This window comes from Phycodurus eques, chromosome 1 (genome assembly GCF_024500275.1).
Source record: "Phycodurus eques isolate BA_2022a chromosome 1, UOR_Pequ_1.1, whole genome shotgun sequence".
In the NCBI taxonomy this organism is placed as follows: Eukaryota; Metazoa; Chordata; class Actinopteri; order Syngnathiformes; family Syngnathidae; genus Phycodurus; species Phycodurus eques.
In genome coordinates, this window is record NC_084525.1 from 11,916,429 (window position 1) to 11,939,701 (window position 23,273).

Below are 23,273 nucleotides of genomic sequence, written 5' to 3' on the forward strand. Positions count from 1 at the left end.
GGATGCGTAAAGGAATGACCCTTTTGTCCATGTCGTCCGCATCCCTATTTAGACACGAGAGTCACTGTCGGTGACCTGATGGCCTTTTAGTATGGCCACAATGTCCTCATAGGGACCTGATGTGTCTTTTTAAGGAGGCCATGAACTTTGTTGCTGTCTTAGTTTGCACTGAAACTTGAGCACATCTTTTCTTGAAATCACCTGTGTCCTGACAAGTCAGACAATGAGTATAACATGCAGCCAAAAGGCCTGTTTGGGTTTCACTTGTAGATTTAACGTAAGACTTGACAAACCTGATGAGAGAACCTTACCATCAATAAGCTATACATTGTTTGAGTTTCACTCTGTTTCTTGATATGTGGCTCATTTTCTTTAATTAACTATTTTTCCCAGAGACAACCCATAATTATGCAGGTTTAAAGGTCCTTTCCCCTTTACTGTTTAATGTCAAAGTGGCTGCATTTACTCGACAAGGTTTTTACAACGTTGCATACTAGTGGGAAAAAAAAAAAAAAAAAAACACCACTCCCCTCATTAGGCAGCACCTCGCGGTGTGGTAGACATCTCCCACTGGACCCCAATGGGGCCCATCAATCCGTCATGCCCTTACATTCCTCCGTCCTCTACTTCATGACCTTATGACCCGGTGCATTCATATCATTCATTGTACCGTATTATAGGATACTTTCACACTGGTGGAGTACACAGACTGGACAATTATGACTTCTTTTTAACCCCGATTATTTATAACAGGCTTTGTGACTGCAAGATTGAAGATTCAAGCAATAGTTTTCAATATTCCTCTGAAAAGTGATAATTGAAAGCTTGTGTATTCATTGTGTGACAGAAGCATCTGTGAAATTCTCAGCATCCAACATTGATGCACAGCCGGATGGGGTCACTTCTCCCTGCACTTGTCTCTTCAATATGAGGACATTTATGACAAGACAAGACAAAGCTCCACGATACAGTGTCGACGTCAGATGGCGAAACTCAGCATTTGTCCTTTTTTGACAACTCATGTTTATTTTTATAATTTCTCTCACAACAATAATGTTCATTGCAGGAATAAAATGTGTTTAGAAGGAGGACATTCATGGTTGGTGGGCAAAGGGGAGTGATATTTACGACAAGCTGCTGTGTAATACTCCATGTGGATTAAAGCACTTTCTTCCACAAGCTATTTCCCACTCTTGTGCTGAGCTGGTATTTAGAGAAGCAGTTGAACGAGAGGCACCCGCCTGTTGAAGAAGATGGTGTCTTCGTGACCTTTCACAAATCACACACCTTTTAGAGGACAGTGAGGATACCAAGGAAGCCCCTCTTAGGGTGACCCCAGCCAAAACTAAATTAGCAATGACATCTGCTGATCAACTGCAATTGGCTGGTGACCAGTTCAGGGTGTACCCCACCTCTCCCCCGAAGATAGCTGGGATAGGCTCCAGCACGCCCGTGACCCTTGTGAGGATAAAGTGGAATGGAAGATGAATGAATGAATCTGCTGATCAATAACCATTTTCGATGTTCATAGACAGCTCTTCTGAGGCAAGCCAGATAGAACGTAACAGATCTGTGCTAATCTAAGGAATTTTGGGTAGTGAAAGAGTTCATTGTTGGAATTTTCCTGCTGTTAGAACATGTAATTGTTCTTAGCCACCTCTTCCTCAAGTAATGGAAAAACAATACTACTAAAAATGACCTTGAATGAGACGGCTAGGGGACGCCCTTTGAAGACAATGTCCTTGAAAAGCATGAGCGCTCAACATAGCAGGAGCTCCAAACTGGGAAACAGCTTTACTTTGTAGGACGTTGCTGATGTTACTACAAGGCATATCAGGCTGGCGAGACGCCTGTGCGCTGGTGGCGGTCTGAGCGCGATGAAAGCGCCTAATCCTTTGTCCAAGTACGTCGTGAGGCCTGTTTTATCGATGAGGAGGCGGGTACGCCTCATCCTCTGAGGATCTGCCGTCTTTTGTTCAGACCAAAGCTATGCATTAAACAACTTTAATTGGATGAGTTGAATGAAATAATTTGATCACACTAAGCTCCAAAGAAATCACACTCCTAAATTGTATAATTGTAGCCTCTGAAGTGAATGACTTGCCTAATCGAGCCCGTTGAGGTCAATTTGCTGTGTAAAAACGCCTCAAATAACCTTCAGCGTGAGACAATAAAGCTGCAAAACCTTCAAGTAATGCTGGAATGTTGGCGGGTGTTTGACTAAAAAACAAGCCCATGTTGTTTAATATACCTCGAGCTGTAAGATATTTACGTGTCCCTCTTCTCTCTGCTTAAATGCATGCATCAGTTTTATATAGCCTGTAAGAGGTTAATCTAGTCGTTTAAAGAAGCCTTTTACCATTGCTCCCTCAAGGTTGACCTTGTGAGAGTTGCAGTACTTAAGCGGTAGTATGGTAGCGTCTGTCCGTGCATTTTCAGCTTGTGATACAGTCAAGGTTAAGCACAAAGCTAAGCTGTTTTTTTACAGGTTGTTTTTCTTTGCACATATTCATCTTTTATTGAAGACTTGAGATGCACAGAATGTCAATGCATGTGGCTTCAACATGCAGTTTGTGGTCTTCTCTACAATGTAATGAAAGCCGGGTTATCAGTACAGTACCGGGAGTGTGTGCTCTGTCCCCTTTGGTGCTCATGATAGCGTGACATTTTGTGGACCAATTCCTGAGCTTCTGAGCGTTTCTTGCCAAAACATCCTCTGTGCAAAGATGAAGACCCATAGAGGTGGTGTGTTTTTTATGGTTCTGTAGTGTCTTGTGTAGTTCATACTGATAGTAGGTTTCCATGATACTTACATACAGCTTGGAGGTCTTTTGAAAACATCCCTTTGTCCCAGAGGAAACAGGAAAGTGGGAAAATGTGTGAAATGCAAAACAATCATATATCGACTTGCCGGATGACTCAGTTCAGGTTTTGATGTATTTCAAAATTTTGACATCACAGAGAGATCATAACTACCACTGACATTTTTGTTGTTGTTGTTATGGTAATAACACTGGAAACAACAAGATTGTTATTAATCCTGAATGTTTCTTTGGATGAACCCAATCAGAGTTAATTCTGTTTATGGAATACTTTCAGCGTTTCCTGAATCCAGAGAGGAAATTAATCTATGATGGTGATGTCTCGTCAGATTTCCATCGCACCACGCACAACCCGGCTCAGCCACTCCTGCTTAATTAGCAATGACTGAGGTGCTGTAACATTTTTGTTCTAGTAGACACTCGTCTCGCCGCATACAATTTCAAACAAAGACACTCATGTGTTCTGTCAGCATGGCCGTCTTGTGATTTGCATCTGTCGGGCCACTCGCAGATCTGAGTGGGTTTGTGTTGGGTAAACAAACAGGCTCTCTGTCTGCATTCTGGTATTTCCTTTACTCATACTGCTGCAGGAAATGAGAGTTGCCATGTTGACACTTAAAATGTCTGCTGGATGCAAACCACACATGCTTCCCCGTGATGTTTAAAAAGCATCCTGAAATTATTAAGCACTGCTAACTGTCTTTTTAGCAAAACAACTAGTTAGCCCCAATGAGAAATGTCTCACTTTGAACACACGCCTAAACAGCTGAATGGACCAGTCGAGTAGTGAACTTCAGTGACGCATGCTGGTGTCCCCCTTGTGCCTCTGGTTACTCGTCTGTGATCGAACCGCAGCGGATTAATGTCAAAGAGGAAAAGTGTGGCTGATGGTTCTGGCAATTACACTCACTGCCATAAAGTACATTCACACATTTATGCTGAACTATTTTAATGAAACCTAGCAAGGATCTTTAACCACCGGGCTGCGGGCCAGTGCCGGGCCATAGATCATTTTGGCACAAAGCCTCAGACAATTTAATTTGATTACATGCAGCACATCCGCAGACTGTCTCATTCTGAAAACTGGCCATGTGTGTCAGTATTTAGTAGAAGCACCCTTTTGAGCTAATACAGCCTGGAGTCTTTTTGGGAATGATGCAAGTTTTTCACACCTGGATTTGGGGATCCTCTGCCATTCCTCCTTGCAGACTGCACCGACTGGTGGAGGGCTGCAGTGATGGTTGACTTTCTAGAACTTTCTCCCATCTCCTGACTGCATCTTTGGAGCTCAGCCATAGTGATCTTTGGGTTCTTCTCTGCCTCTCTCACCAAGGCTCTTCTCCCCCGATTGGTTAGTTTGGCCGGACGGCCAGCTCCAGGAAGGGTTCTGGTCGTCCCAAATGGCTTCCATTCAAGGATTGTGGAGGCCACTGTCCTCTTAGGAACCTTAAGTGCAGCAGAATTCTTTTTGTAATCTTGGCCATATCTGTGCCTTGCCACAATTCTGTCTGCGATCTCTTCAGGCAGTTCCTTTGACCTCATGCTTCTCATTTGCTCTGACATGCACTGTGAGCTATAAGGTCTTATATAGACAGATGTGTGGCTTTCCTAATCAAGTCCAATCAGTATAATCAAACACAGCTGGACTCCAATGAAGGTGTAGAACTATCTCAAGGATGATCAGAAGAAATGGACAGCACCCGAGTTAAATACATGAGTGTCACAGCAACGGGTCTGAATACTTATAGCTGTGTGATATTTCACTTTTTCTTTTTTTAATAAATCTGCAAAGATTTCAACAATTCAGTTTTTTTTCTGTCAATATGGGTGCTGTGTGTACATTAATGAGGAAAAAAATGGAAAGATTTAAGGGGGTCTGAATGCTTTCCGTACCCACTGTATTTGCAAGAGGTCGTCTTGTGTCAAATGAAATTACTATTACTATAAAACGTTTTTTTTATTTATTTAAATGTGTCTGTTTGTGCAGTTTCTAAAGGTGACTGGTATTTTAAAATTGTTTATAATAAATTTTTCCTACCACGTAACAGGGTGCATACATTTCTATATTTAATCTTTCGCTATTCTAAAAACACATTTTTAAGGAAGGAACATTTTGAGAAACTTTATGGCCTAACGTCGGCCAATAAATAACACCAAGAACAACCATCACAAAACACATAATCAAACATTTGTAAACACACACAAAAAGGAAAATATCTCAAAATGAATAAAATAGAAAATAACTTTATTGTCACTGTCACAGGAATATCTGTTGTCATTCTGGCACTAGGTTTGTCGTTCTGAGTGTTGTGTGCTGTGGTAGAAGACGGTTGCCCTGTCGCGTCCCTCTGGAGGAAAATCCGTCTGGTAATTTATTACGTTGACCTCATGTGTCTTGTAAACCTGATGCCAGACGAAGATATTCACGCGGAATCACAGCTAATGCCATCACACCGATGAAATACTGCATTTCACGAGTGAAGAGGCTACAGCTTAACTATATGGAAAGCGAACGTCACGGTATACTCAGAAGCGACATTACTAGCATTGCTACATTAGCTACGTAACTTCTGAATGTGACTGAGCTGTTCATAAAATGAAGTACATTGTAGTGAAGTGCATTTGCTGTGAATTTGTCACCGTAGTCAGACTGTAGACTAGCGATACGTGAGCTCATCATGACGAGCCGTTTAACCAACAATTCAAAACATGAATGATATTTACGCTGATAAAAACATTACTGTCGTTAGTATGAATATCAATAATTATGCTCACTTACATTCATGCACATTCTTGTCCGTTCCGCCGTCTTGTAAGCAAACTTTTCGCTCCCTGAACACACTTGAAGGGCTATTAAACCTTTCGCCTTAGCCCTTCCCCTAAGAAATGGGATACCCCTTCGTTCTCATGTACTAGCAAAACCAAGGGCTAAGACGAAGGGGAAGGGCTCAGGGGTAGAATTGGGATTGGCCCTTTGTCAACGGCATTTTAAGTGACAAATGAACACTATTTCTGGACACGTACAGTCCAGAAGGTCCATTTGATCTCATTTCTGTTATATCATGGTCCATTGCATCGAGGTTCCGCTGTATTTAGCATGAGAGACATGGCTCTCATAGACTTGAGACTGTGAGGAACTTAGGTGATATGTTAAAGAAAATAAACGGGGCCTTGTAAAGTGGTGTTTGCTGACATTATCCAATAAACAAGCTAGTCAAACTATATTTATTCAACTGCATTTTTTTATATTGTGCCTTTTCTTGGTCTTCTTTTATATTACATTATAACATAGAGACAATTCTCCTTTAACCAATCAGTGGACATTAGTTATTTAAAAGTGAGAAAAAAAGGGTGTTGAAATGTATCCTGTGCAAGTCATATATGTTGTTACCGTTTTCAACAAATACACATAACAATGCACTCTTACCAAATTGAAGCAAACCATGCTGATTTGAGAAAATGAGTTTCAACACACCAAGCCAGCATGCAATTTTTTTTTTTTTACTAGCAGATCCAATTTTAATAGCCATTCCTTGAACAAGGCCATGCTCCACTGCACTTGTATTCCAAGAGCCCTTCACTCTTACATATATCGATCTGCCGGTGACTGTCCCAGCAGCGTCCTGTCTCCTTCCCTTCGCCTACAGGCTCCCTGTGGAATGCTAGCCTAGCCTTAGTGTGTCTATGTGTACATGTGACACCAGTGGAGCCAGGCTGCCTGTATGGGCAGCCAAGTGTTTCCAAACAGAGGAATTTCTCAATGACACAACTAACAGTACAGCTTACAATGCCTTAATGACCACAGCAGATCTGTCTGGACCATTTTGCATGCACCAATATGGGACAGGCTTTAAACACGTGTGCAAGAGAGATGCTTATGTTTAAACTTGTAACAACATACAGTAGTTTGTTGCAAGTTCAACTAAACAACCACGTCATTTTTCCTAAATTGAGGAGGCAGAGGGCATGTGGGACGTCAATGCACAACAAACATAAAACCATCGCTAAGTCATTGGCTGCTTGCTGCTGATCTAATTATCATGGAACACTGCCTTCGATATTTTTTTATTACGCCAAACATGAACGTGTTAATGCTGACTCAGCCGGCCATTTGTCTTTTTTTTTTTAACCAAATGGGACAATGGCTTCTAATTGGCAGCCACCTGCTCTGAGCATCAAATCGTGCTGGCTCCATATTCAGATTTGCCTGCAAGACAGCTGCGCTTATGTTCAACACGATTATCTCGCTGCATAACACTCATCATCATCAGCCATCATGAATCTTTCTGATTTTTATGATGATAAATGAGACAGCGGGGTCCAAACAATGTGGAGCATCTTTCCTCTTTCTTTATCAACCTTCTCTGGATACCTCCCCTGCACCCAGCCTCCCTCCACAATTCTCCCTTCTCCTGCAGGCTAATTTCCTCACATGGTTGGTGTCATTGTTCTTTCAGCACATTAGTGGCAGCGAATGTGGGGCCAAGTGGCAGCGATGGCCTCGACTCCAAGTCAGACCAGTCCCTTTCTTCTCCCTCTTTAACTGTCCGCTTCTGTCAACGGGACCCTTTTAATTCACCCTTTCTCCCCTCCCATGCCCGCCTCCCTTCTCACTGGTCCCATTGGGAGGCAGACAAAAGAGGGTGCCCCCCTCCACTCCTCCTTTTTCTCCTCATCTTCTTCCTCCCCATTCGTCCCATCTCTCTTCGTTCTTGCTCGCAGGCCCGGTGGAGGCTGCATTTTGTCACAGCCATTCAGCTGAGACTGATTATGATTGCAGCAGATGGGTGAGAGCTCAGCCCAAGCAGACCTCCTTTTCTCACTTTGCCTTTCACCTTCCCCGCTGCTTCACTCCGTCAGTAAGCATTGCTTGACTTCACCTAGTTTTCCTCTAAAATGTCCATTCTTGACATTTTTTTGTATGATTTATATGCAGTTAATTCATATGTTGCTGAATTGGTGCTTGTTCTAAACACTGAGGGTAACAAGGTTTGTTTCAAACCCTCCTGCCTCCTGCTAGCAGTCCTAAATAGCACTTATTCCAACATCACATACAGGAGCCAGCTTGCTCGTTCTTATCCACCCCCACATTGCAATCACCCCCTCCAAAAATTCCACCTCCTCCTCGATGCGAACCCCCACTTGGCTCTCCCCCTGCTGGAAGGCACTACCTTCAGAGATACAGCAGTGAACACATGTTCAGTGTCCTGCTCAGGGGAGAGAAAAGGTCTGAGGGAGAGGCAGAAGCCGAGATGTACAATACTACTGAGCCAAGATAAAGCTCGGGGGCGGGGCAGGCAGGGGGAAGGCTCACAACGCTGTGTGTCGATGTGAAAGAAACCACAGCTGAGAGGCAGAGCACATGTAGTGAGAGGAGAGGAAAGCAGTGTCGGGAGGAGGGTCCGTGCATGTTGGCGGTCTGAGAGAGGGCTGGAGAGAGTGAAACACTAAGAGGGGTCACAGAGAAAGGGAGGCGGCTGGGGTTCAGTCCAGTCGGGAGGCGAGGGAGCTGTGTCGAGTTGTGGATGTAAACTTTATCATCTACGGGGAACAGTGGGCGCCAGCTGCAGAGAGGGAGGCAAACGAGCTGGTGGATTACCATGAGTATCCTCTGACTGCACCAGAATGCTGAATCTCCACCAGGGTAAGACTCAGTATCCATGGTTTGATGGTTGTGGTCCACAGTTCACTAAAGGAATATTTGCACATATATGCATAAATAAGTATATAATGTATATAATAACCTCCCAATATTCATGTGCAAGTAACAATCTTAGATCTAACCGGACAGTTGGGAGGGTGAGTCGGCGAGTGGACGGGGAGAATTGCGTGTCCTGTTGCTAGTGGCAACAGAATGTGGCGTTGACTGTGACTGATAGCAGAAGGAAATGGATTGCTCTCATGTAGACTATCGTTGCAGGGAGATTTATATACACAGGAATACTGCTCGCCTCCTCTTCTGTCCCCTCACACTCTCAAACAGATTAAGATTTTCTTAGCCGCCCGCTAAAGCCCAGCCGTATTTAAAGACCACAGACATGCATGTGGTTGCTGCAGCCCTTCTGTACTATGAATGGATAGTTTATCTTATTTTGTTATCTCTAAAAACAGAACCATATGAGAAGATGATAGCGAAGCATGGGAGAGTCAGGGAACTATCGCTCTTGTTGGTTTTGACAAAATGCCAGAAAAAAAAAGTTTTTTCTGCCATGGGAATCAGCAAAAAATAGATCCTTTCATGAAGTCATTACTTAAATGCTACCCATCAAGAGAAGGTATTTCACCATTTTAGCAGAGAAAGATGGATAGCACCAACATGTACAGTGCTTTGTTTGCATGCAAGTACAGTTTCCACTTGTGCCTTTAAAGGGGAAGTTGGGCAATATGTCAACTTGTGACTGAGCCAGATGTGTTGCCACACTGAGCAGTTTGAGCCTGCCTCCATGTGAAATCTAACTAGGGATTACTGGATAAGAGGATTGGCAAATGGAGGGATTAGATTTTGTTGAATTAAAACTGTAATTCTCTCCATTGTGACCATGCTACAAAAATTTGTCCCAGACATTTTTATTTTTAATCATGCTATTCCTTTGGGCTGCTAAAAAGTCACTTTGTTAGAAACAGTTCAACAAGTCGGATTGAAACACCACCACTGGGACTGTTTGGATAATCATTACCCAGAATTCTATGCTTGGTGAGAAGACACATCACCATGAAGAGCCCATTGACAGATGTATGACTGCGTTGCATTTCAGTCCTCTACATCCAGTTTTCCAACCTAACCCCCAACCTCCCTCACAGACTCCTCCCCTCCTTCCTTGCCTGCATGTAGCGCGCTGTATTCGTTGACCCTTAGCTAGCGTGTTGGGCTCAGGTCAAAATGAATTACTGAGGAATGTTCCCCCGTTTAATGGATGGTCTAGTAGGCCACAGCATGGAAGTGTTCCCCTTTCTTTGACAGCCAAGGGTTAGGAAGTGGGGGTGTCCTCCTTCCAGACAACTTTCCCACAGGATTCCCACCACCATCGCAGTTATGCCGGCACAGCAGATTGAAGGTTAATTAAAATCAGGACGATGTGGTTTTTGCTGTGTTAGCTGGGCCAGGAAGCTGCATTAAGTTCAATGGGCCACACACACAAACACACCATTTATGAACAATAAAAGGCTTTTATTTGCTTGTAGTCAATTGCCTGTTGCATACAAAGATGCTCCTGCCTGGAGACACATCTTTGTCGAGGTTGTTAGCCTTTTCATGGTCTCTGAGTGGCCAGGCTGGCTCCATGTGACTACACCAAGGTGTGCAAGTAAACAGCCTACTTTCCAAAATGCGTGGCTAACACAAACCTTGATTGTTGATGAATTTTATGGTGATGCCTTTGAGCGTTTTAGCTCCTAAACAAGATGTTTTTAGGTCTCATGGTTGTCCCACCTTCCTACTTGGAGCAAGATGATATGGTGCCATCCTTGTTTACAGCGCTAAGGCGCTGGCACACTTTCACAATCAAGTGTATCTCACACATTTTTGGATCAAAGCCAGCAAAGAAATGAGCTAATAGTTTCAGATTTCTGAAGTTGTCACGGAGGCAGGTTTATGCTAGTGAGCTGCTGAAAACGGAGGGGTCTTATATGCGGCTATACAGGGGCAGAGAATGTCAACAAACTTTAGCTTCAGACTATTTGGACTATAAATAAGCAGGTAATAGTCACAGAAACATTCAGGCTGGAGTCCAGCTGCTAGAGGTTTTGGCGCAGCTGGAGAAACTCACAGTGCCGTTCGTTTTACAAACACCTCTTGTGCTCTGTTTAAACCTTTTAGCCATTTGCCTTTTGTCTTTGCTGAGAGTGAATTATTACAAGTAAAAGCCCTCGAATGACTTCAGTGCCGGCATGCCAGAAGTCCAACATGAGGCTGCTATGCCGATTTTCCCCTCCTGAAAGGGTTTGGATAGCAGACCCTTAGCTCAAGTGCTCCTGTTTACACATGTTCCTATTGTATGTGAAGCAGTTTGTCCACGACTGTAAAGGGCTACTGTTTGATCAACGCTCAGGAAACAATGTGTTGACATCCAACATAAAATATCCTATAGCTGATTGGTCTCCCTGAGTCAGCAGAACATTCCAGTAAATATGAGTCCCTACTGCCCAGTTGCGTCAAGCCAGCCCAGCCAGTATTGCAGAACAATGCATGAAAAGTCTGAATTACAGTGCACACTGAGCGTTATAATGAACTTTTACATGTTCCCTCAGACAAAAGCTTTGCTTTGCCCAACTGCAAAGTGCTAATCAGCAAAAAAAAAACAACAACAAAAAAAAAAGACATGCTGCCAAAGGGCCATGACAGGTTTTGTGAGTAGACAGTAGCGCTAAGAGTTTTTCGCTTCTTCTTCTTCTGACTTCCTCTCAAATGTCAAGTCAGGCGAGCGCGAATGTGTTAAGAATGTGTCCCTGGTGGCTGCATTTATTACAGGACAAATTCACTCAACACATTTTTTAAGGTATCCTCTTGTTTAACTGAGATTGTACACCACGCAGTTTTTATCTACCATTAAAATGTGATTTCCGACTCATGCCTCAGTCAACCAAGAGTAGCCTGGGCTTGTTAAACTGAAATAGCCTAGAGGCAAATGAGTAAGACAAGTAAATAATGTTCGTCAGAAAAGATTAAATGCATGCACAAGATAATTCCTTGAGCTTAAGGGCAGGAATGCTTGTGTTTCACAACAAGGTGTGTCTGGAAGACAGTTTGTTGTCTTTCATCACAACTCATCATTGCTCAGCTCCACTTCATTACCTTGTTCTACGTTTAGAAATTCTAGTCTTCAGACTATGTGTTGGCATCCTAGTTCTATCCTTAGGCCCGGTGAGTCATCCAGATGGGCATCCGCTCATCCACAGCATTTCATTCCATCGGATCAGGAATGCGTCCATGACATGGAAACAATTGAGGTCTGGCGCTGCATCAGTGTAAGAAAACATTTGGGGGATGGCCACTGAGGTGGTAGTTTGCCATGCTCGACGAACATTTGAGGTCATTCTTTGCAGCTCAGGAGAAGTCTTGGAGAATTACCTGTTTGTTGTTTTTTGCTGCTTGAGATGTTTGGAGCGGTTGGTGTATCTGTTTGATCCAGTCCGTGTGTGCACAACGACATTCCCGTGTTGGACTTCTAAACAAGCCCACTAAATTCTTTAATGTTACAGATAATTTGCAGAGATTGCATGAGAACAAAGATATTTCTCCTTATTACATTCATTAATTAAAAGCCATTTTTACCAATGAGTATAATGCGGTTCAGTGTGATACGGTACATCATTGTTTTGTGTTTTTAAAAACCATACTACTGTTTGACATCTTTTATATCTTTGATATCACCAGCAGGGAGGAGCCAGAGAGCCAGACACATTGCAGTCCATGATTGGTTTATTCTTCACTTGCATGTCAGTCCAACATGCTGCCTGTAATAATATGGGCAATATTTCCATGATGGAAATGATCAGGGTTCACCATTGAAATTGGTGCCATGGTGAGCTCTTTGAACTGTACCACTTTGGTTTTAAGTTACTGCATCTTTTATGTACAGAAGCAAAGTATCAATTGAGCCAGTGTCAAGAAAGTACAGATTTTATCTTTGTAAGAAAAGTGTAAACAATTCTAAGCTCCTTTGATGCTGATCATGTCACTGTGTGACTCCGCGCAACATGCCATGAGCTCAAGAGCCTGATCTACTTTGCCTTTGGGCATGCAAACAGCCCACATGATGATCCAGAATGTGCTACTGTGCAGACTAAAGACATTCACATCAAGCATGAGGGGATTCTTTGTGTGCACCAGCTCCTCACATTTCACCAAGTCAATAATTAATGGTCTGCTACTGTGAGGTAAGGCTTTATCAGGCCGCTCCTGCTAGCCGCAAGGGTGTGTACACCGCTGACATGTGGCTCCTGTTTGTTTCTCCGCTGCTGTCCAGCACACACAGCGTCAGCATCAGGAGACAGGAGGTCTCGTGTGGGTGAGGCTGTATCTACAACCCCAATTCCAAATAAGTTAGGACGTCCATCCATCCATCCATTGTCTGAGCCGCTTCTTCTCACGAGGGTCGCGGGCGTGCTAGAGCCTATCCCAGCTATCATCGGGCAGGAGGCGGGGTGCACCCTGAACTGGTTGCCAGCCAATCGCAGGGCACAAACAAACAAACAACCATTCGCACTCATATTCACACCTACTGGCAATTTAGAGTTGTCAATCAACCTACCATGCATGTTTTTGGGATGTGGGAGGAAACCGGAGCGCCCGGAGAAAACCCACCCACGGACGGGGAGAACATGCAAACTCCACACAGGCGGGGCCGGGGATTGAACCCCGGTCCTCAGAACTGTGTGGCAGACGCTCTAACCAGTCGACCACCGTGCCGCCAAAGTTGGGACGTCTTAAACATAAATAAAAACAGAACCTATATTCAACCTATATTTAATTGAATACACTACAAAGACAAAATATTTAATGTTCAAACTGATAAACTTGATTGTTTTTAGCAAATAATCATTAAGTTAGAATTTTATGGCTGCAACACGTTCCAAAAAAGCTGGGACAGGTGGCAAAAAAGAGTGAGAAAGTTGAGGAATGCTCAACAAACACCTGTTTCATCCCACAGGTGAAAAGGCTAATTGGGAACTAATTGGGAACTTTTATACCCATCATTGGGTATAAAAGGAGCTTCCCTGAATTGCTCAGTCATTCACAAGCAAAGATGGGGCGAGGTTCACCTCTTTGTGAACAAGTGCGTGAGAAAATAGTCGAACAGTTTAAGGACAATGTTCCTCAACGTACAATTGCAACAAATTTAGGGATTTCATCATCTACGGTCCATAATATCATCAAAAGGTTCAGAGAATCTGAAGAAATCACTGCATTTAAGTGGCAAGGCCGAAAACAGACATTGAATGCCCGTGACCTTCGATCCCTCAGGCGGCACTGCATCAAAAACCGACATCAATGTGTAAAGGATATCACCACATGGGCTCAGGAACACTTCGGAAAACCAATGTCAGTAAATACAGTTCGGCGCTACATCCCTAAGTCCAACTTGAAACTCTACTATGCAAAGCAAAAGCCATTTATCAACAACACCTAGAAACGCCGCCGGCTTCTCTGGGCCCGAGCTCATCTAAGATGGACTGATGCCAAATGGAAAAGTGTTCTGTGGTCCGACAAGTCCATATTTCAAATTGTTTTTGGAAGTTGTGGACGTCGTGTCCTCCGGGCCAAAGAAGAAAAGTTATGGACGCAAAGTTCAAAAGCCAGCATCTATGATGGTATGGGGCTGTGTTAGTGCCAATGGCATGGGAAACTAACACATCTGTGAAGCCACCATTAATGCTGAAAGGTACATACAGGTTTTGGAGAAACATATGCTGCCATCCAAGCAAAGTCTTTTTCATGGACGACCCTGCTTATTTCAGCAAGACAATGCCAAACCACATTCTGTACATGTTACAACAGCTTTGTAGTAAAAGAGTGCGGGGACAAGACTGGCTTGCCTGCAATCCAGACCTGTCTCCCATTGAAAATGTGTATCGCATTATGAAGTGTAAATTACGACAAAGGAGACCCCGGACTGTTTAACAGCTGAAGCTGTACATCAAGCAAGAATGGGAAAGAATTCCACCTACAAAGCTTCAACAATTAGTGTCCTTAGTTCTTAAACGTTTATTGAATGTTGTTAAACGAAAAGGTGTTGTAACACAGTGGTAAACGTGACCCTGTCCCAGCTTTTTTGGAACGTGTTGCAGCCATAAAATTCTAAGTTAATGATTATTTGCTAAAAACAATCAAGTTTATCAGTTTGAACATTAAATATATTGTCTTTGTAGTGTATTCAATTAAATATAGGTTGAACATGATTTGCAAATCATTGTGTTCTGTTTTTATTTATGTTTAGCACCAAGTCCCAACTTCATTGGGATTGGGGTTGTAAAATGGGGAGTCTCACTGATGGTTTGGACGAATTGAGCGGTCACAGATGTGTGAGCCCCGCCCCTCAAACACTTGAAACAGATGAGAGTGTTTGCTGACTTTATGCTTTCTCTGCCCAGCTCCTAGAAACTGTAAGCATTATTGGATAGTGTGCTGTGATTGTGTTACAAGCGTGTTATCCCCAGTATAATTAATAAAGGAGGAACCAAATTATCAGGAAGTGTAAAACAAATTGATATTTAAATGACCACTGTAAGGGATGCCTCGGTAGGCTCACTGGCTCACACAAGAGGGTTTTGGATCGGATCTGACAGTTATGTAAACAGTCAATGGCCGATTAAGGATGGGAATGACGGGTGTTGAACCAGAGCCAATATGTAGGCAGCACCTCTATGTGGGCCACAGGATTGTGTGCACATCAGAGCTCTTAACCAAGCAGGAACACAGATACTAGTACATAAATGCATGGCAGCGCTGCCCAACATGCAATCATTTGTGCAACCCTGTTTACCCTTGTCGCTCAGAACAACAGGTTTAGGTCACTGGCAAACTCTGTGACAATATAGAGGAAATATTTATAAACTATTCTACATTTTAAACTATATCTCTCCTTAAGTCTGATGCAAGTATATACTCTGGCATTGTACAAAATGCTCAAAACATCTTGGGATGTTTAATCTGGCAGCCTCTTTCTGCATAGAGGAGATTAAACCAGTGCATGCATGTGGTTTTCTCTCTCATTAACAGCAAACAAGCGGTGACAGCAATAGAAACACTTGCAACCCTCCCACAATGCAGTTCAAAGTCCTATATGTCTGCATTCTTGCTGTGATTGGTTGTCATTACCCTGATGATATCCTTGTGCTTCTGGATGCTGTTGGGGGTTACAAATTATAATGATGAAGATGACGAACCCACCAGCCCACATTCTAAGAACATGGATGGGGAGTTATGATCTTAGTGTGGTCATGAGGTTTATTCACTTTTATTCTTATTACACAAACTAAATATGAGCTACTCGATCAAGAAAGATAGGGAGTGAAGTACCGGTACTTGCAACCTCTGAAATCTAACACAACATGTCGAAGACATTGGTGGAAAATTATTATTATTATTATTTTTTTTTCAAAATATTTATTAACAGTACAGACAATGTTTATGACATTTTAACCTTCCCAAATGTAATAAAATAGTAAAAAGAATAGTTCAGTAAACCAAAAAAACTCTACTTTTATGTTTAGTGACAAACTCACTTTTTGTTGTGGTTCACCGAAAGTAATCAAGTCATACAAATATGACTATTACAATTGTACTGTGTCACACTGCTTATGTGTTAGTTTTGAATTACTTTCAGAAAAACATCTGTGTAATTCTGGCATTTAACTTTCATATATACATACCTTTAACAAGACAACAATGCCAACAACAGATGACAAATGATAATCTTAGAAGACTTCTAACTGAATTAGTAAGTATATTTTTTTCTGAAAATCAAACATTAACATTTTGTTTTTACAAATAAAATCAAGTTAGTTGCTAAAAAATACTTATTCCACTAGCTCGTTCTATTCAATTCAGTGATTCTTTGGTGTACTAGTGGTGTTGGGGCATGTGCGTACGACTATGGATTTTAATGAAAATGGTAACTGAATTCTGAACCGGTGGTCCAGCAAATTGTTTGAGTGTTAACTGTACTTGAGCTCTATCAATCCCACATCAGTGCCATTCACGTGTTGAAGGAAATCTTCTTTATTTGCGCCAACAATGGCTTTAATTATATTTAAATTCCAATTTACCTGATGTTTTCTAGCGCTTTTCTCAGTGTGTAGTTGGCTCATGGGACAGGCCTATGTGAGGGAAGCCTGAAACGTAACACAAAGTAGACTGATGCCAGGCCAAGCTTGTTGTAACAAAACAAAAACTGCAAGACTTGAAATGACGTCTGGCCCCCACCAAGCCTCAAGGTGATGGAACAAGTGGACAGTATCAGGAAAGCATTGTACAACTGCTCACACTTAGCTCTTTCATGATTTGCCACGTGGAATTGCAACACCTTCATGAAAGTATACGCACGCCCCAACACTAGTATGCGAAAGAATCACTGAACTAAATACAAATAAAATAAAAACTATATAGAGTGTAATAATACAATCAAACATATTATAATTAATATTTTAGCTCTGCTACTATTTAGAAAAAACAAACTCTAGTATGATCCATTTTTTTGTACAGTTCAGTACTATTTAACTTTTTTAACTTTTAAGGACAGTTCCATTTTGATCTTTAAGAGCTCCTTAGTTTTTGACATTTATTACCTTTTATGTGCAGTACATTTTAATTTAATCATCATTTAGGTAGTTTTTATGTTGATCAAGTACACTTTTATTTTAGGAATAAAACATATGCCTCATTTTGAATGATTAGGCCTACTCTGTTACTTTCTTTTAATGCTGTCATTATGGTGGTACTTGGAGAGTCAAGTGTTGTTGTTGTTCTTTTCTTTTTTTTTTTGAGGTTGTCCATGGTGCAAACAGTTTGAGCGCCTCTGCCCTCTGATATGAGAGCGGCACACACCCAAACACACACACTTTAGACTTCACACGATTGCGCTTCCTTGGTTAGTCACTCCTTCACTGCTTTTTTTTTTTTTACAATGCCACCATTGCTGAAATACATCTGTTGTCATTTAAAGGCAGCGCCATTGTTTCAGTCCAGACAGACCATTCATCAATCTGCCGCAAGTCCCCCGGTTGATTTTTAATCTCCAGGTGTTTCTGCCTGGACAGGTATGCAGGCGGCTCAGAAACTGTGATGTCATTTTGAGATTTGGGAGGTGTGAGTTTAGAGTTCTTTCAGGGGGAGGCGCCTCAGGTGGCTTTGCAACGTACATGTAAATGTATTCACTTGAGGAAGTGTTTGAGTTCCCATTTTTGGGAACAACAATAATTTGGATCCCCCATTTCTGGACTACACTTCTTTTTTTTCATCTGTGTAGGCTAACCTAGAGCCTGACTATATCTAAGACTATATAAGACTAAACATGACTAAACTGTTGCAGAACCTCGATTCAGTTTAGCCTTCTGGAGAGACCATAAAACATAACGCTTTATTGCCCGGTGATCCCGTTAACAGTCTGGAATGGCGTCACGTGGGGGACGGCTTTAAACCCACATATTTCTTTTCTTTGTTTAGGCTCGTTCACGTGTTGGAGGTTTAAGAGGGAAGGAGAGACTGGCATGGTGTTTCATCCTATTTTTTTTCTTCACAGAATCGAAAGTTTCTTGATTTACTCAAATAGGCCAACTTTTGTCACAGTGTGTTTTAGCTACAAGGACTGTGTAGTTGATTGCCGTTTCTAATGAGCCATGTTGACCTAAATTATTGAAATCAACTGACTTCTGAATGATGATGAATGGAAAATATTTTTTTTAGGAGGACGGAATAATCATGTCACACTGCTTATTTTCCCAATTTCTCTCTAATTTCTGTACAGGGAAAAACTGTCCGTGGCTCGCCTGCAGAGGGAAGTCGCGCGGAGCAAGAGTGAGGGAACAATGGTAAAGTACCCTGGAGCATCTTTGTTCACACACCCACGAGTCAGTCACATGGTGCAACCTCATCAACTGGTTTTGTAGGAGACAATTATGATGATTAAACGATCTAAAAAAAAGAAACTACAGACAGAAATCCGAATGCTAGGCGAGGCTTCCAAATGCATATGGGGAGGTCACGCGGTAGGGCCGACAAACCCTGTGATGCAGTGGAGTTCAGCTGATAACGCCTACCAGCAGCCTGTATCGGATTTGCTATGGCACGAAAGCAAAATTCCTAAAGCAAAATTCATATATTGTAATACGGTCATGTGTGAGCCTCTCCCTGAGAGGGATTTCTTTCCTTCTTCTTTTTGCTGCTTCGTCTCATGGTTGAGGAGGTCAGCGTATCAGCTCACACAACCAGAGTATTAGTTAAAGGCACTTTAGCATACTGTGACCGACATGGAGGTTCAAATCTACACGAGAATGTATGCATATATTATGTAGTAAAAATAGATGACCACTGACGCCAGCAAAGTCACATCGAGTCATCTTCCCACCCTTCCGCCCCTTCTCTGACCTCCATCTGACCCTTCCATACCATCATGCCACTCATGCATGGGCGTCCAATTTACAGTATAGATGGCTGCATGGCCATTAGTCTTATACTGGCTTTTTCCAGTTTTTGCTTCAGCAAAAAATATATCAAATTGATACTTGTTCTTCTCAGTTTATACAGTAGCTGTCACATCCGCTGATTCCTCACTGTGTACGTGCAGACACTGCAATTATTTGTGTGGCATCTGTGTCATTGCCTCGTCCTATAACACTAACTTCGCCGACCTCCGCCAAGGAAAACATCTCATTGGCCATGGAGAGCTGCTCACACTCTAGCAGGCGCATAACATGCTAATTATGTCTTTGGAGGAGTGTGTGTTTGTGTGTGTGTGTGTGTGTGTGTGTGTGTGTGTGTGTGTGTGTAATAAAGGCATGCACATGGTGGCAACAGGGGATGAGTTATCTGTACGAGACAGGAGCTGGTAGGGGGGTATCACTAAGCACCATTTGAAATTGGGATTATCCCAGTTGGAGTCCCCTCACACTCTCTTTCTGTCTCTTTCTGGCATTCCTGGGAGGCATCGCAGCTCCTCAATAGAAAGGAAAAAAGCTGCACGGAGAAGATAATAACTGTAAAAATGCTGCCGGTTGGTGAAAAGTGGAAGCCACGGGAGATTAACTAGTAAAGGACGTGTGATGGTTCTCGTTGGGAACAGATCCCAGGCAGATGGTAGTCGTCTCGCTGCATGTCTCTGCAGGGACATCACACCGTTAGCGGCACATCATGCAGGTCAGCGCAAGCCACAGGTCTCTCATGCACAGTAACACAACTGAAGCAGCATTAACAACAGAGTTTACAGTGTGTGTTGTGTTTTAGTTGGAGCTCCTGTTGAGAAACATGACTACTGACTGCACCACCTTACAACACTTCTGGTTATGGATCTTTTGGGAGAATCACTAGAAGCCTATTGAACAATTTGCTGGTGCGAACCCGCAAACTTTATTGTCATACCAGAGGGATTTGATATTAGTTCAGCTGGACCTTCACAGTCTGGAAATGCAAATTTAAAACTCCTACAAGAAAAACAGGAGCGTTTGGCATAGGTCATTTTTGTTTTTTTGAGGTCTCCTTCCAAAAGGCTCATCTGTTCTGAGTCAAACTGCTCATTAACAGGCTCATCGCCTCTCTAGGTTTCTTCTGGAATTCTTCCCAGAGGCGTGGTGCTGGGCAGGGCCAGTTTTTTTAAAGCCGCAATCTCAGTCCATTTGGGGAGTGTGCAGGATGCGAGGTTTCCTGTCAGGCTCAAAACACACGTACACATGCAGACTCATAAAGAGAGTGTTACATGCACTGCTGAGGGGGCGGGGCTCCCCATTAAAAAGGCATTTGGACTGTTAGCTAAGATTATGGCCACTGGAAACGGCTGTGTAAACAACACGTGAAAATAAACCATCTCGACTTGGGGATACGTCAGCCAAAAAGACAGCATACTCACACAGGTGCTTCTTTCAAGGTTTGGCTTGATGCTTGAGGCCATGTTTGACTAAATTAGAACAATAAAAGAATGAAATGTAAAAGTGAAAAAAGGATATTTTGCCGTGAAAACACAATTTTGCTGTTGTAGTGTGAAAAGTGTAATGAACATTTGCGAGATTCTTCATTTTATAAAAGTAACATGTCGAAATGAACACGAAATTAGTTTGTTTTGCTAATTGCTGCTGTCTTCCTAAATAAAGTCAGCGCATGTGCAGTAAGGAGATTGACAAGTCCAATACATGGGGTTGGGGTTGCGAGGGGACACTAAAAACAATGATGATTGATGAGAGTTGTCAAAGTCATTTTAGTTTGGGGGCCACATTCACCCCATTTGATCTCAAGTGGGCCGGACCAGTATATTCGTGAATAACCTATGAATAACGACTTTTCCAAATTTAGTATATGAAAAAAATATTCACATTTATGTAGGATTGTCTTGTTGAATATGTCGTTGCAAATCATATCAGCAATCTGAAATTTCTTAACAAAAACGATTGCAATTTTACCCGTATTATGAATCAGTGTTTCATTTCAACGTGCAACTTACAGATCAAAGTGGATCCATATATTTTACATTATTAAACAACTTGTTAAGATTTAGAAATAATATAAAATTTACATACATTTCCACATCCATCTGGGGGCTTAGTTTTGGGTAGTATGTTTTCAGTTATTCTATGAAAAATTATATATGCTATGACTTATTTTTTCTCACTTTATTTCTGAAGTGACATTAAACAGACAAATAAGAATTTGCATCCAGTAGTGCTGCAATTAGTAATCGAGTATTCTACTGACAATTCTATCGAATAATCAAGTAATCGACTAAAATATGTTTTTGTTTGGTTAAAGATCAATTATGAATACACAAGAGAAAATGAGATATGTCACTTAATATTGAACAACCAACTGGTTTCCTCTTTTAGAGAATCAACAGTATTTTTCGTAAATTCACATTATACACAAAGCAGGAAAGTGTTATTTCTTGTCTACAAATATTTATAGTGAGGCAATTTCATACACAAATAAAAATAAATAAAACACCAATATAAATATATTTCAGTTTAAACTTGGGATTTCTTGTGAATATTAAGCAAGGTATTCATTTTAAAAATAGGAGCACAAGTTCGTCATCTTCTTATAAAGGCACTATTTTATCCAACTGTGGTATCTCAGTCGGAACACAAGGGGGCACTACATGAAAATACTACATAAATAACAGGCAAAAAAGAAAAGGACACGAACAACAATGTTGCTTCATGTCGAATACATGCCTGCTGTGTGCTGATTGGTAAATAAAGTGAATAAAAAAACAAATACAAGACTGATTCTTGAGAACTCTACGCTGACTAAACCAGACTGTAATGAACAGGATCCCCAGAAAGCACATGGCCGGCCCGCCGTGTAACTATTTGCCCACAAAGCTAGCTACTAATGCTAACAAAAACAAGCATATGTGAGACGTCAGGCTGCGCGGTTCCCACAATGCAATATGGATGTTTTTTTTGTTTTTTTTTGCAATAATTACTGTCTTTAATGTTACGTTAATTTTCGTTGTCGTTTCTGTGTATGCTACCAGTACTTCGTGCAATGCAGACCTTATGCACCTGCCACATTTATTGTAGCTGTATGTCGCACTGTGTTTTTTTTTTCTTTAAATGAAACCATTACTTTAGGTAGTGTCTGAAAAAAGTGACCTCCTGGTCAATTCCTCTACATGAGTGTGCCCAACAGAGTGATAACTGAAAATAAATAAGCTATAATAAAGCTTTCATATGGTGGGACACTTCCACTTGAGTACTATTCCTTGAAAGCATCAACATTGTGGTTACATAATTCTGAAGTTGCCTTAGTAAAATAAACTTTGGTATGTTGAGCTATAGGATAAGCGGTACAGAAGATGGATGGATGTTGAGCTATTGAGAAAGAGCAGCAGTGTTCGTATCTCAGTGCTTTGGTAAATATAGCGAGTCTTTTCAAGTCAATGGGCTCGGGTCCGAGAGAAGTCATGAGTCATAGCTGTTCAAGTCCAAGTCGAGTTGCAAGTCTTGTGACATTTTGTCAAGTCGAGTCTAAAGTCACGAAATTCCTGACTTGAGTCCAAGTCATGTGAGTCGACTCCACACCTCTGTCAAATTCGGAGGGGCAGTTAGTTTCATATTGCCATTTAAAAAGTGATGGTCACTCCGCCCTCCAGAGGACAAAATTTTCTTTCACTTAGAAATAGCAGTTATTGTGTTCTCTATCTTTATGGCCTGCAGGCCGTACGCTAAATAACATTGTGATAGTTAAGCATTTTGTTGTGATTTTAAGATTGTGAAGTAAGATTTAAACAATAATTGCATTCAAACAAAGAAAACTTTATTGATCAGATTTTATGAAACATTTGGGGGACCCTGGAAGCCTCGAAGTCCCAGGGAATTGTCTGTTCTTGCCAGCATGTGCATATAGATAGGAAACAAAAATCACTGCAATAACATTAATTATTGGTTATTAGTGTCATGAGTACCGAAGCCCTTTGTTGTTTGGTATGTGCAGTCAAAGGCAGAAGTCTCAGGCCACCACAATCTTTATTTTTTTAAAAACATCTTTTTGACAGCAGTCATTTTTAAATAGTAGGGGAGATACGGGATGATGCAAATTAAATACAAAAGCTCTGGGTAAAGGTGCAGCTACATGAGTTTATTTTAAACAGTTAAGATAGTATGGCATCAATGTAACCACTCAGTACTGTGTAGTTTATAGTAATTAAATGAGCAATGACACCATGATTAATGACCGTATATTTATCACGAAACCACATTGACAGCACCGTTAAGATGAAGATCTTTTGTGTAGCCGATAAAGAAACG

General features: G+C 41.7%; 1 protein-coding gene across 6 annotated transcripts in view; it reads left to right on the forward strand.

Moving 5' to 3' along the window:
- LOC133403087 (nck-associated protein 5-like) overlaps positions 1–23,273 on the forward strand; it is a 107,437-nt gene that overhangs the window by 27,881 nt on the left and 56,283 nt on the right. For 5 of the 6 annotated variants that reach the window (XM_061677613.1, XM_061677642.1, XM_061677666.1 and 2 more), the window contains one exon: positions 18,287–18,350. In XM_061677613.1, the coding sequence (XP_061533597.1) occupies positions 18,287–18,350 (64 nt within the window). Of the gene's footprint in view, positions 1–7,992; positions 8,467–18,286; positions 18,351–23,273 lie in introns of those variants that run through there. The other variant, XM_061677650.1, reaches the window with a different exon arrangement.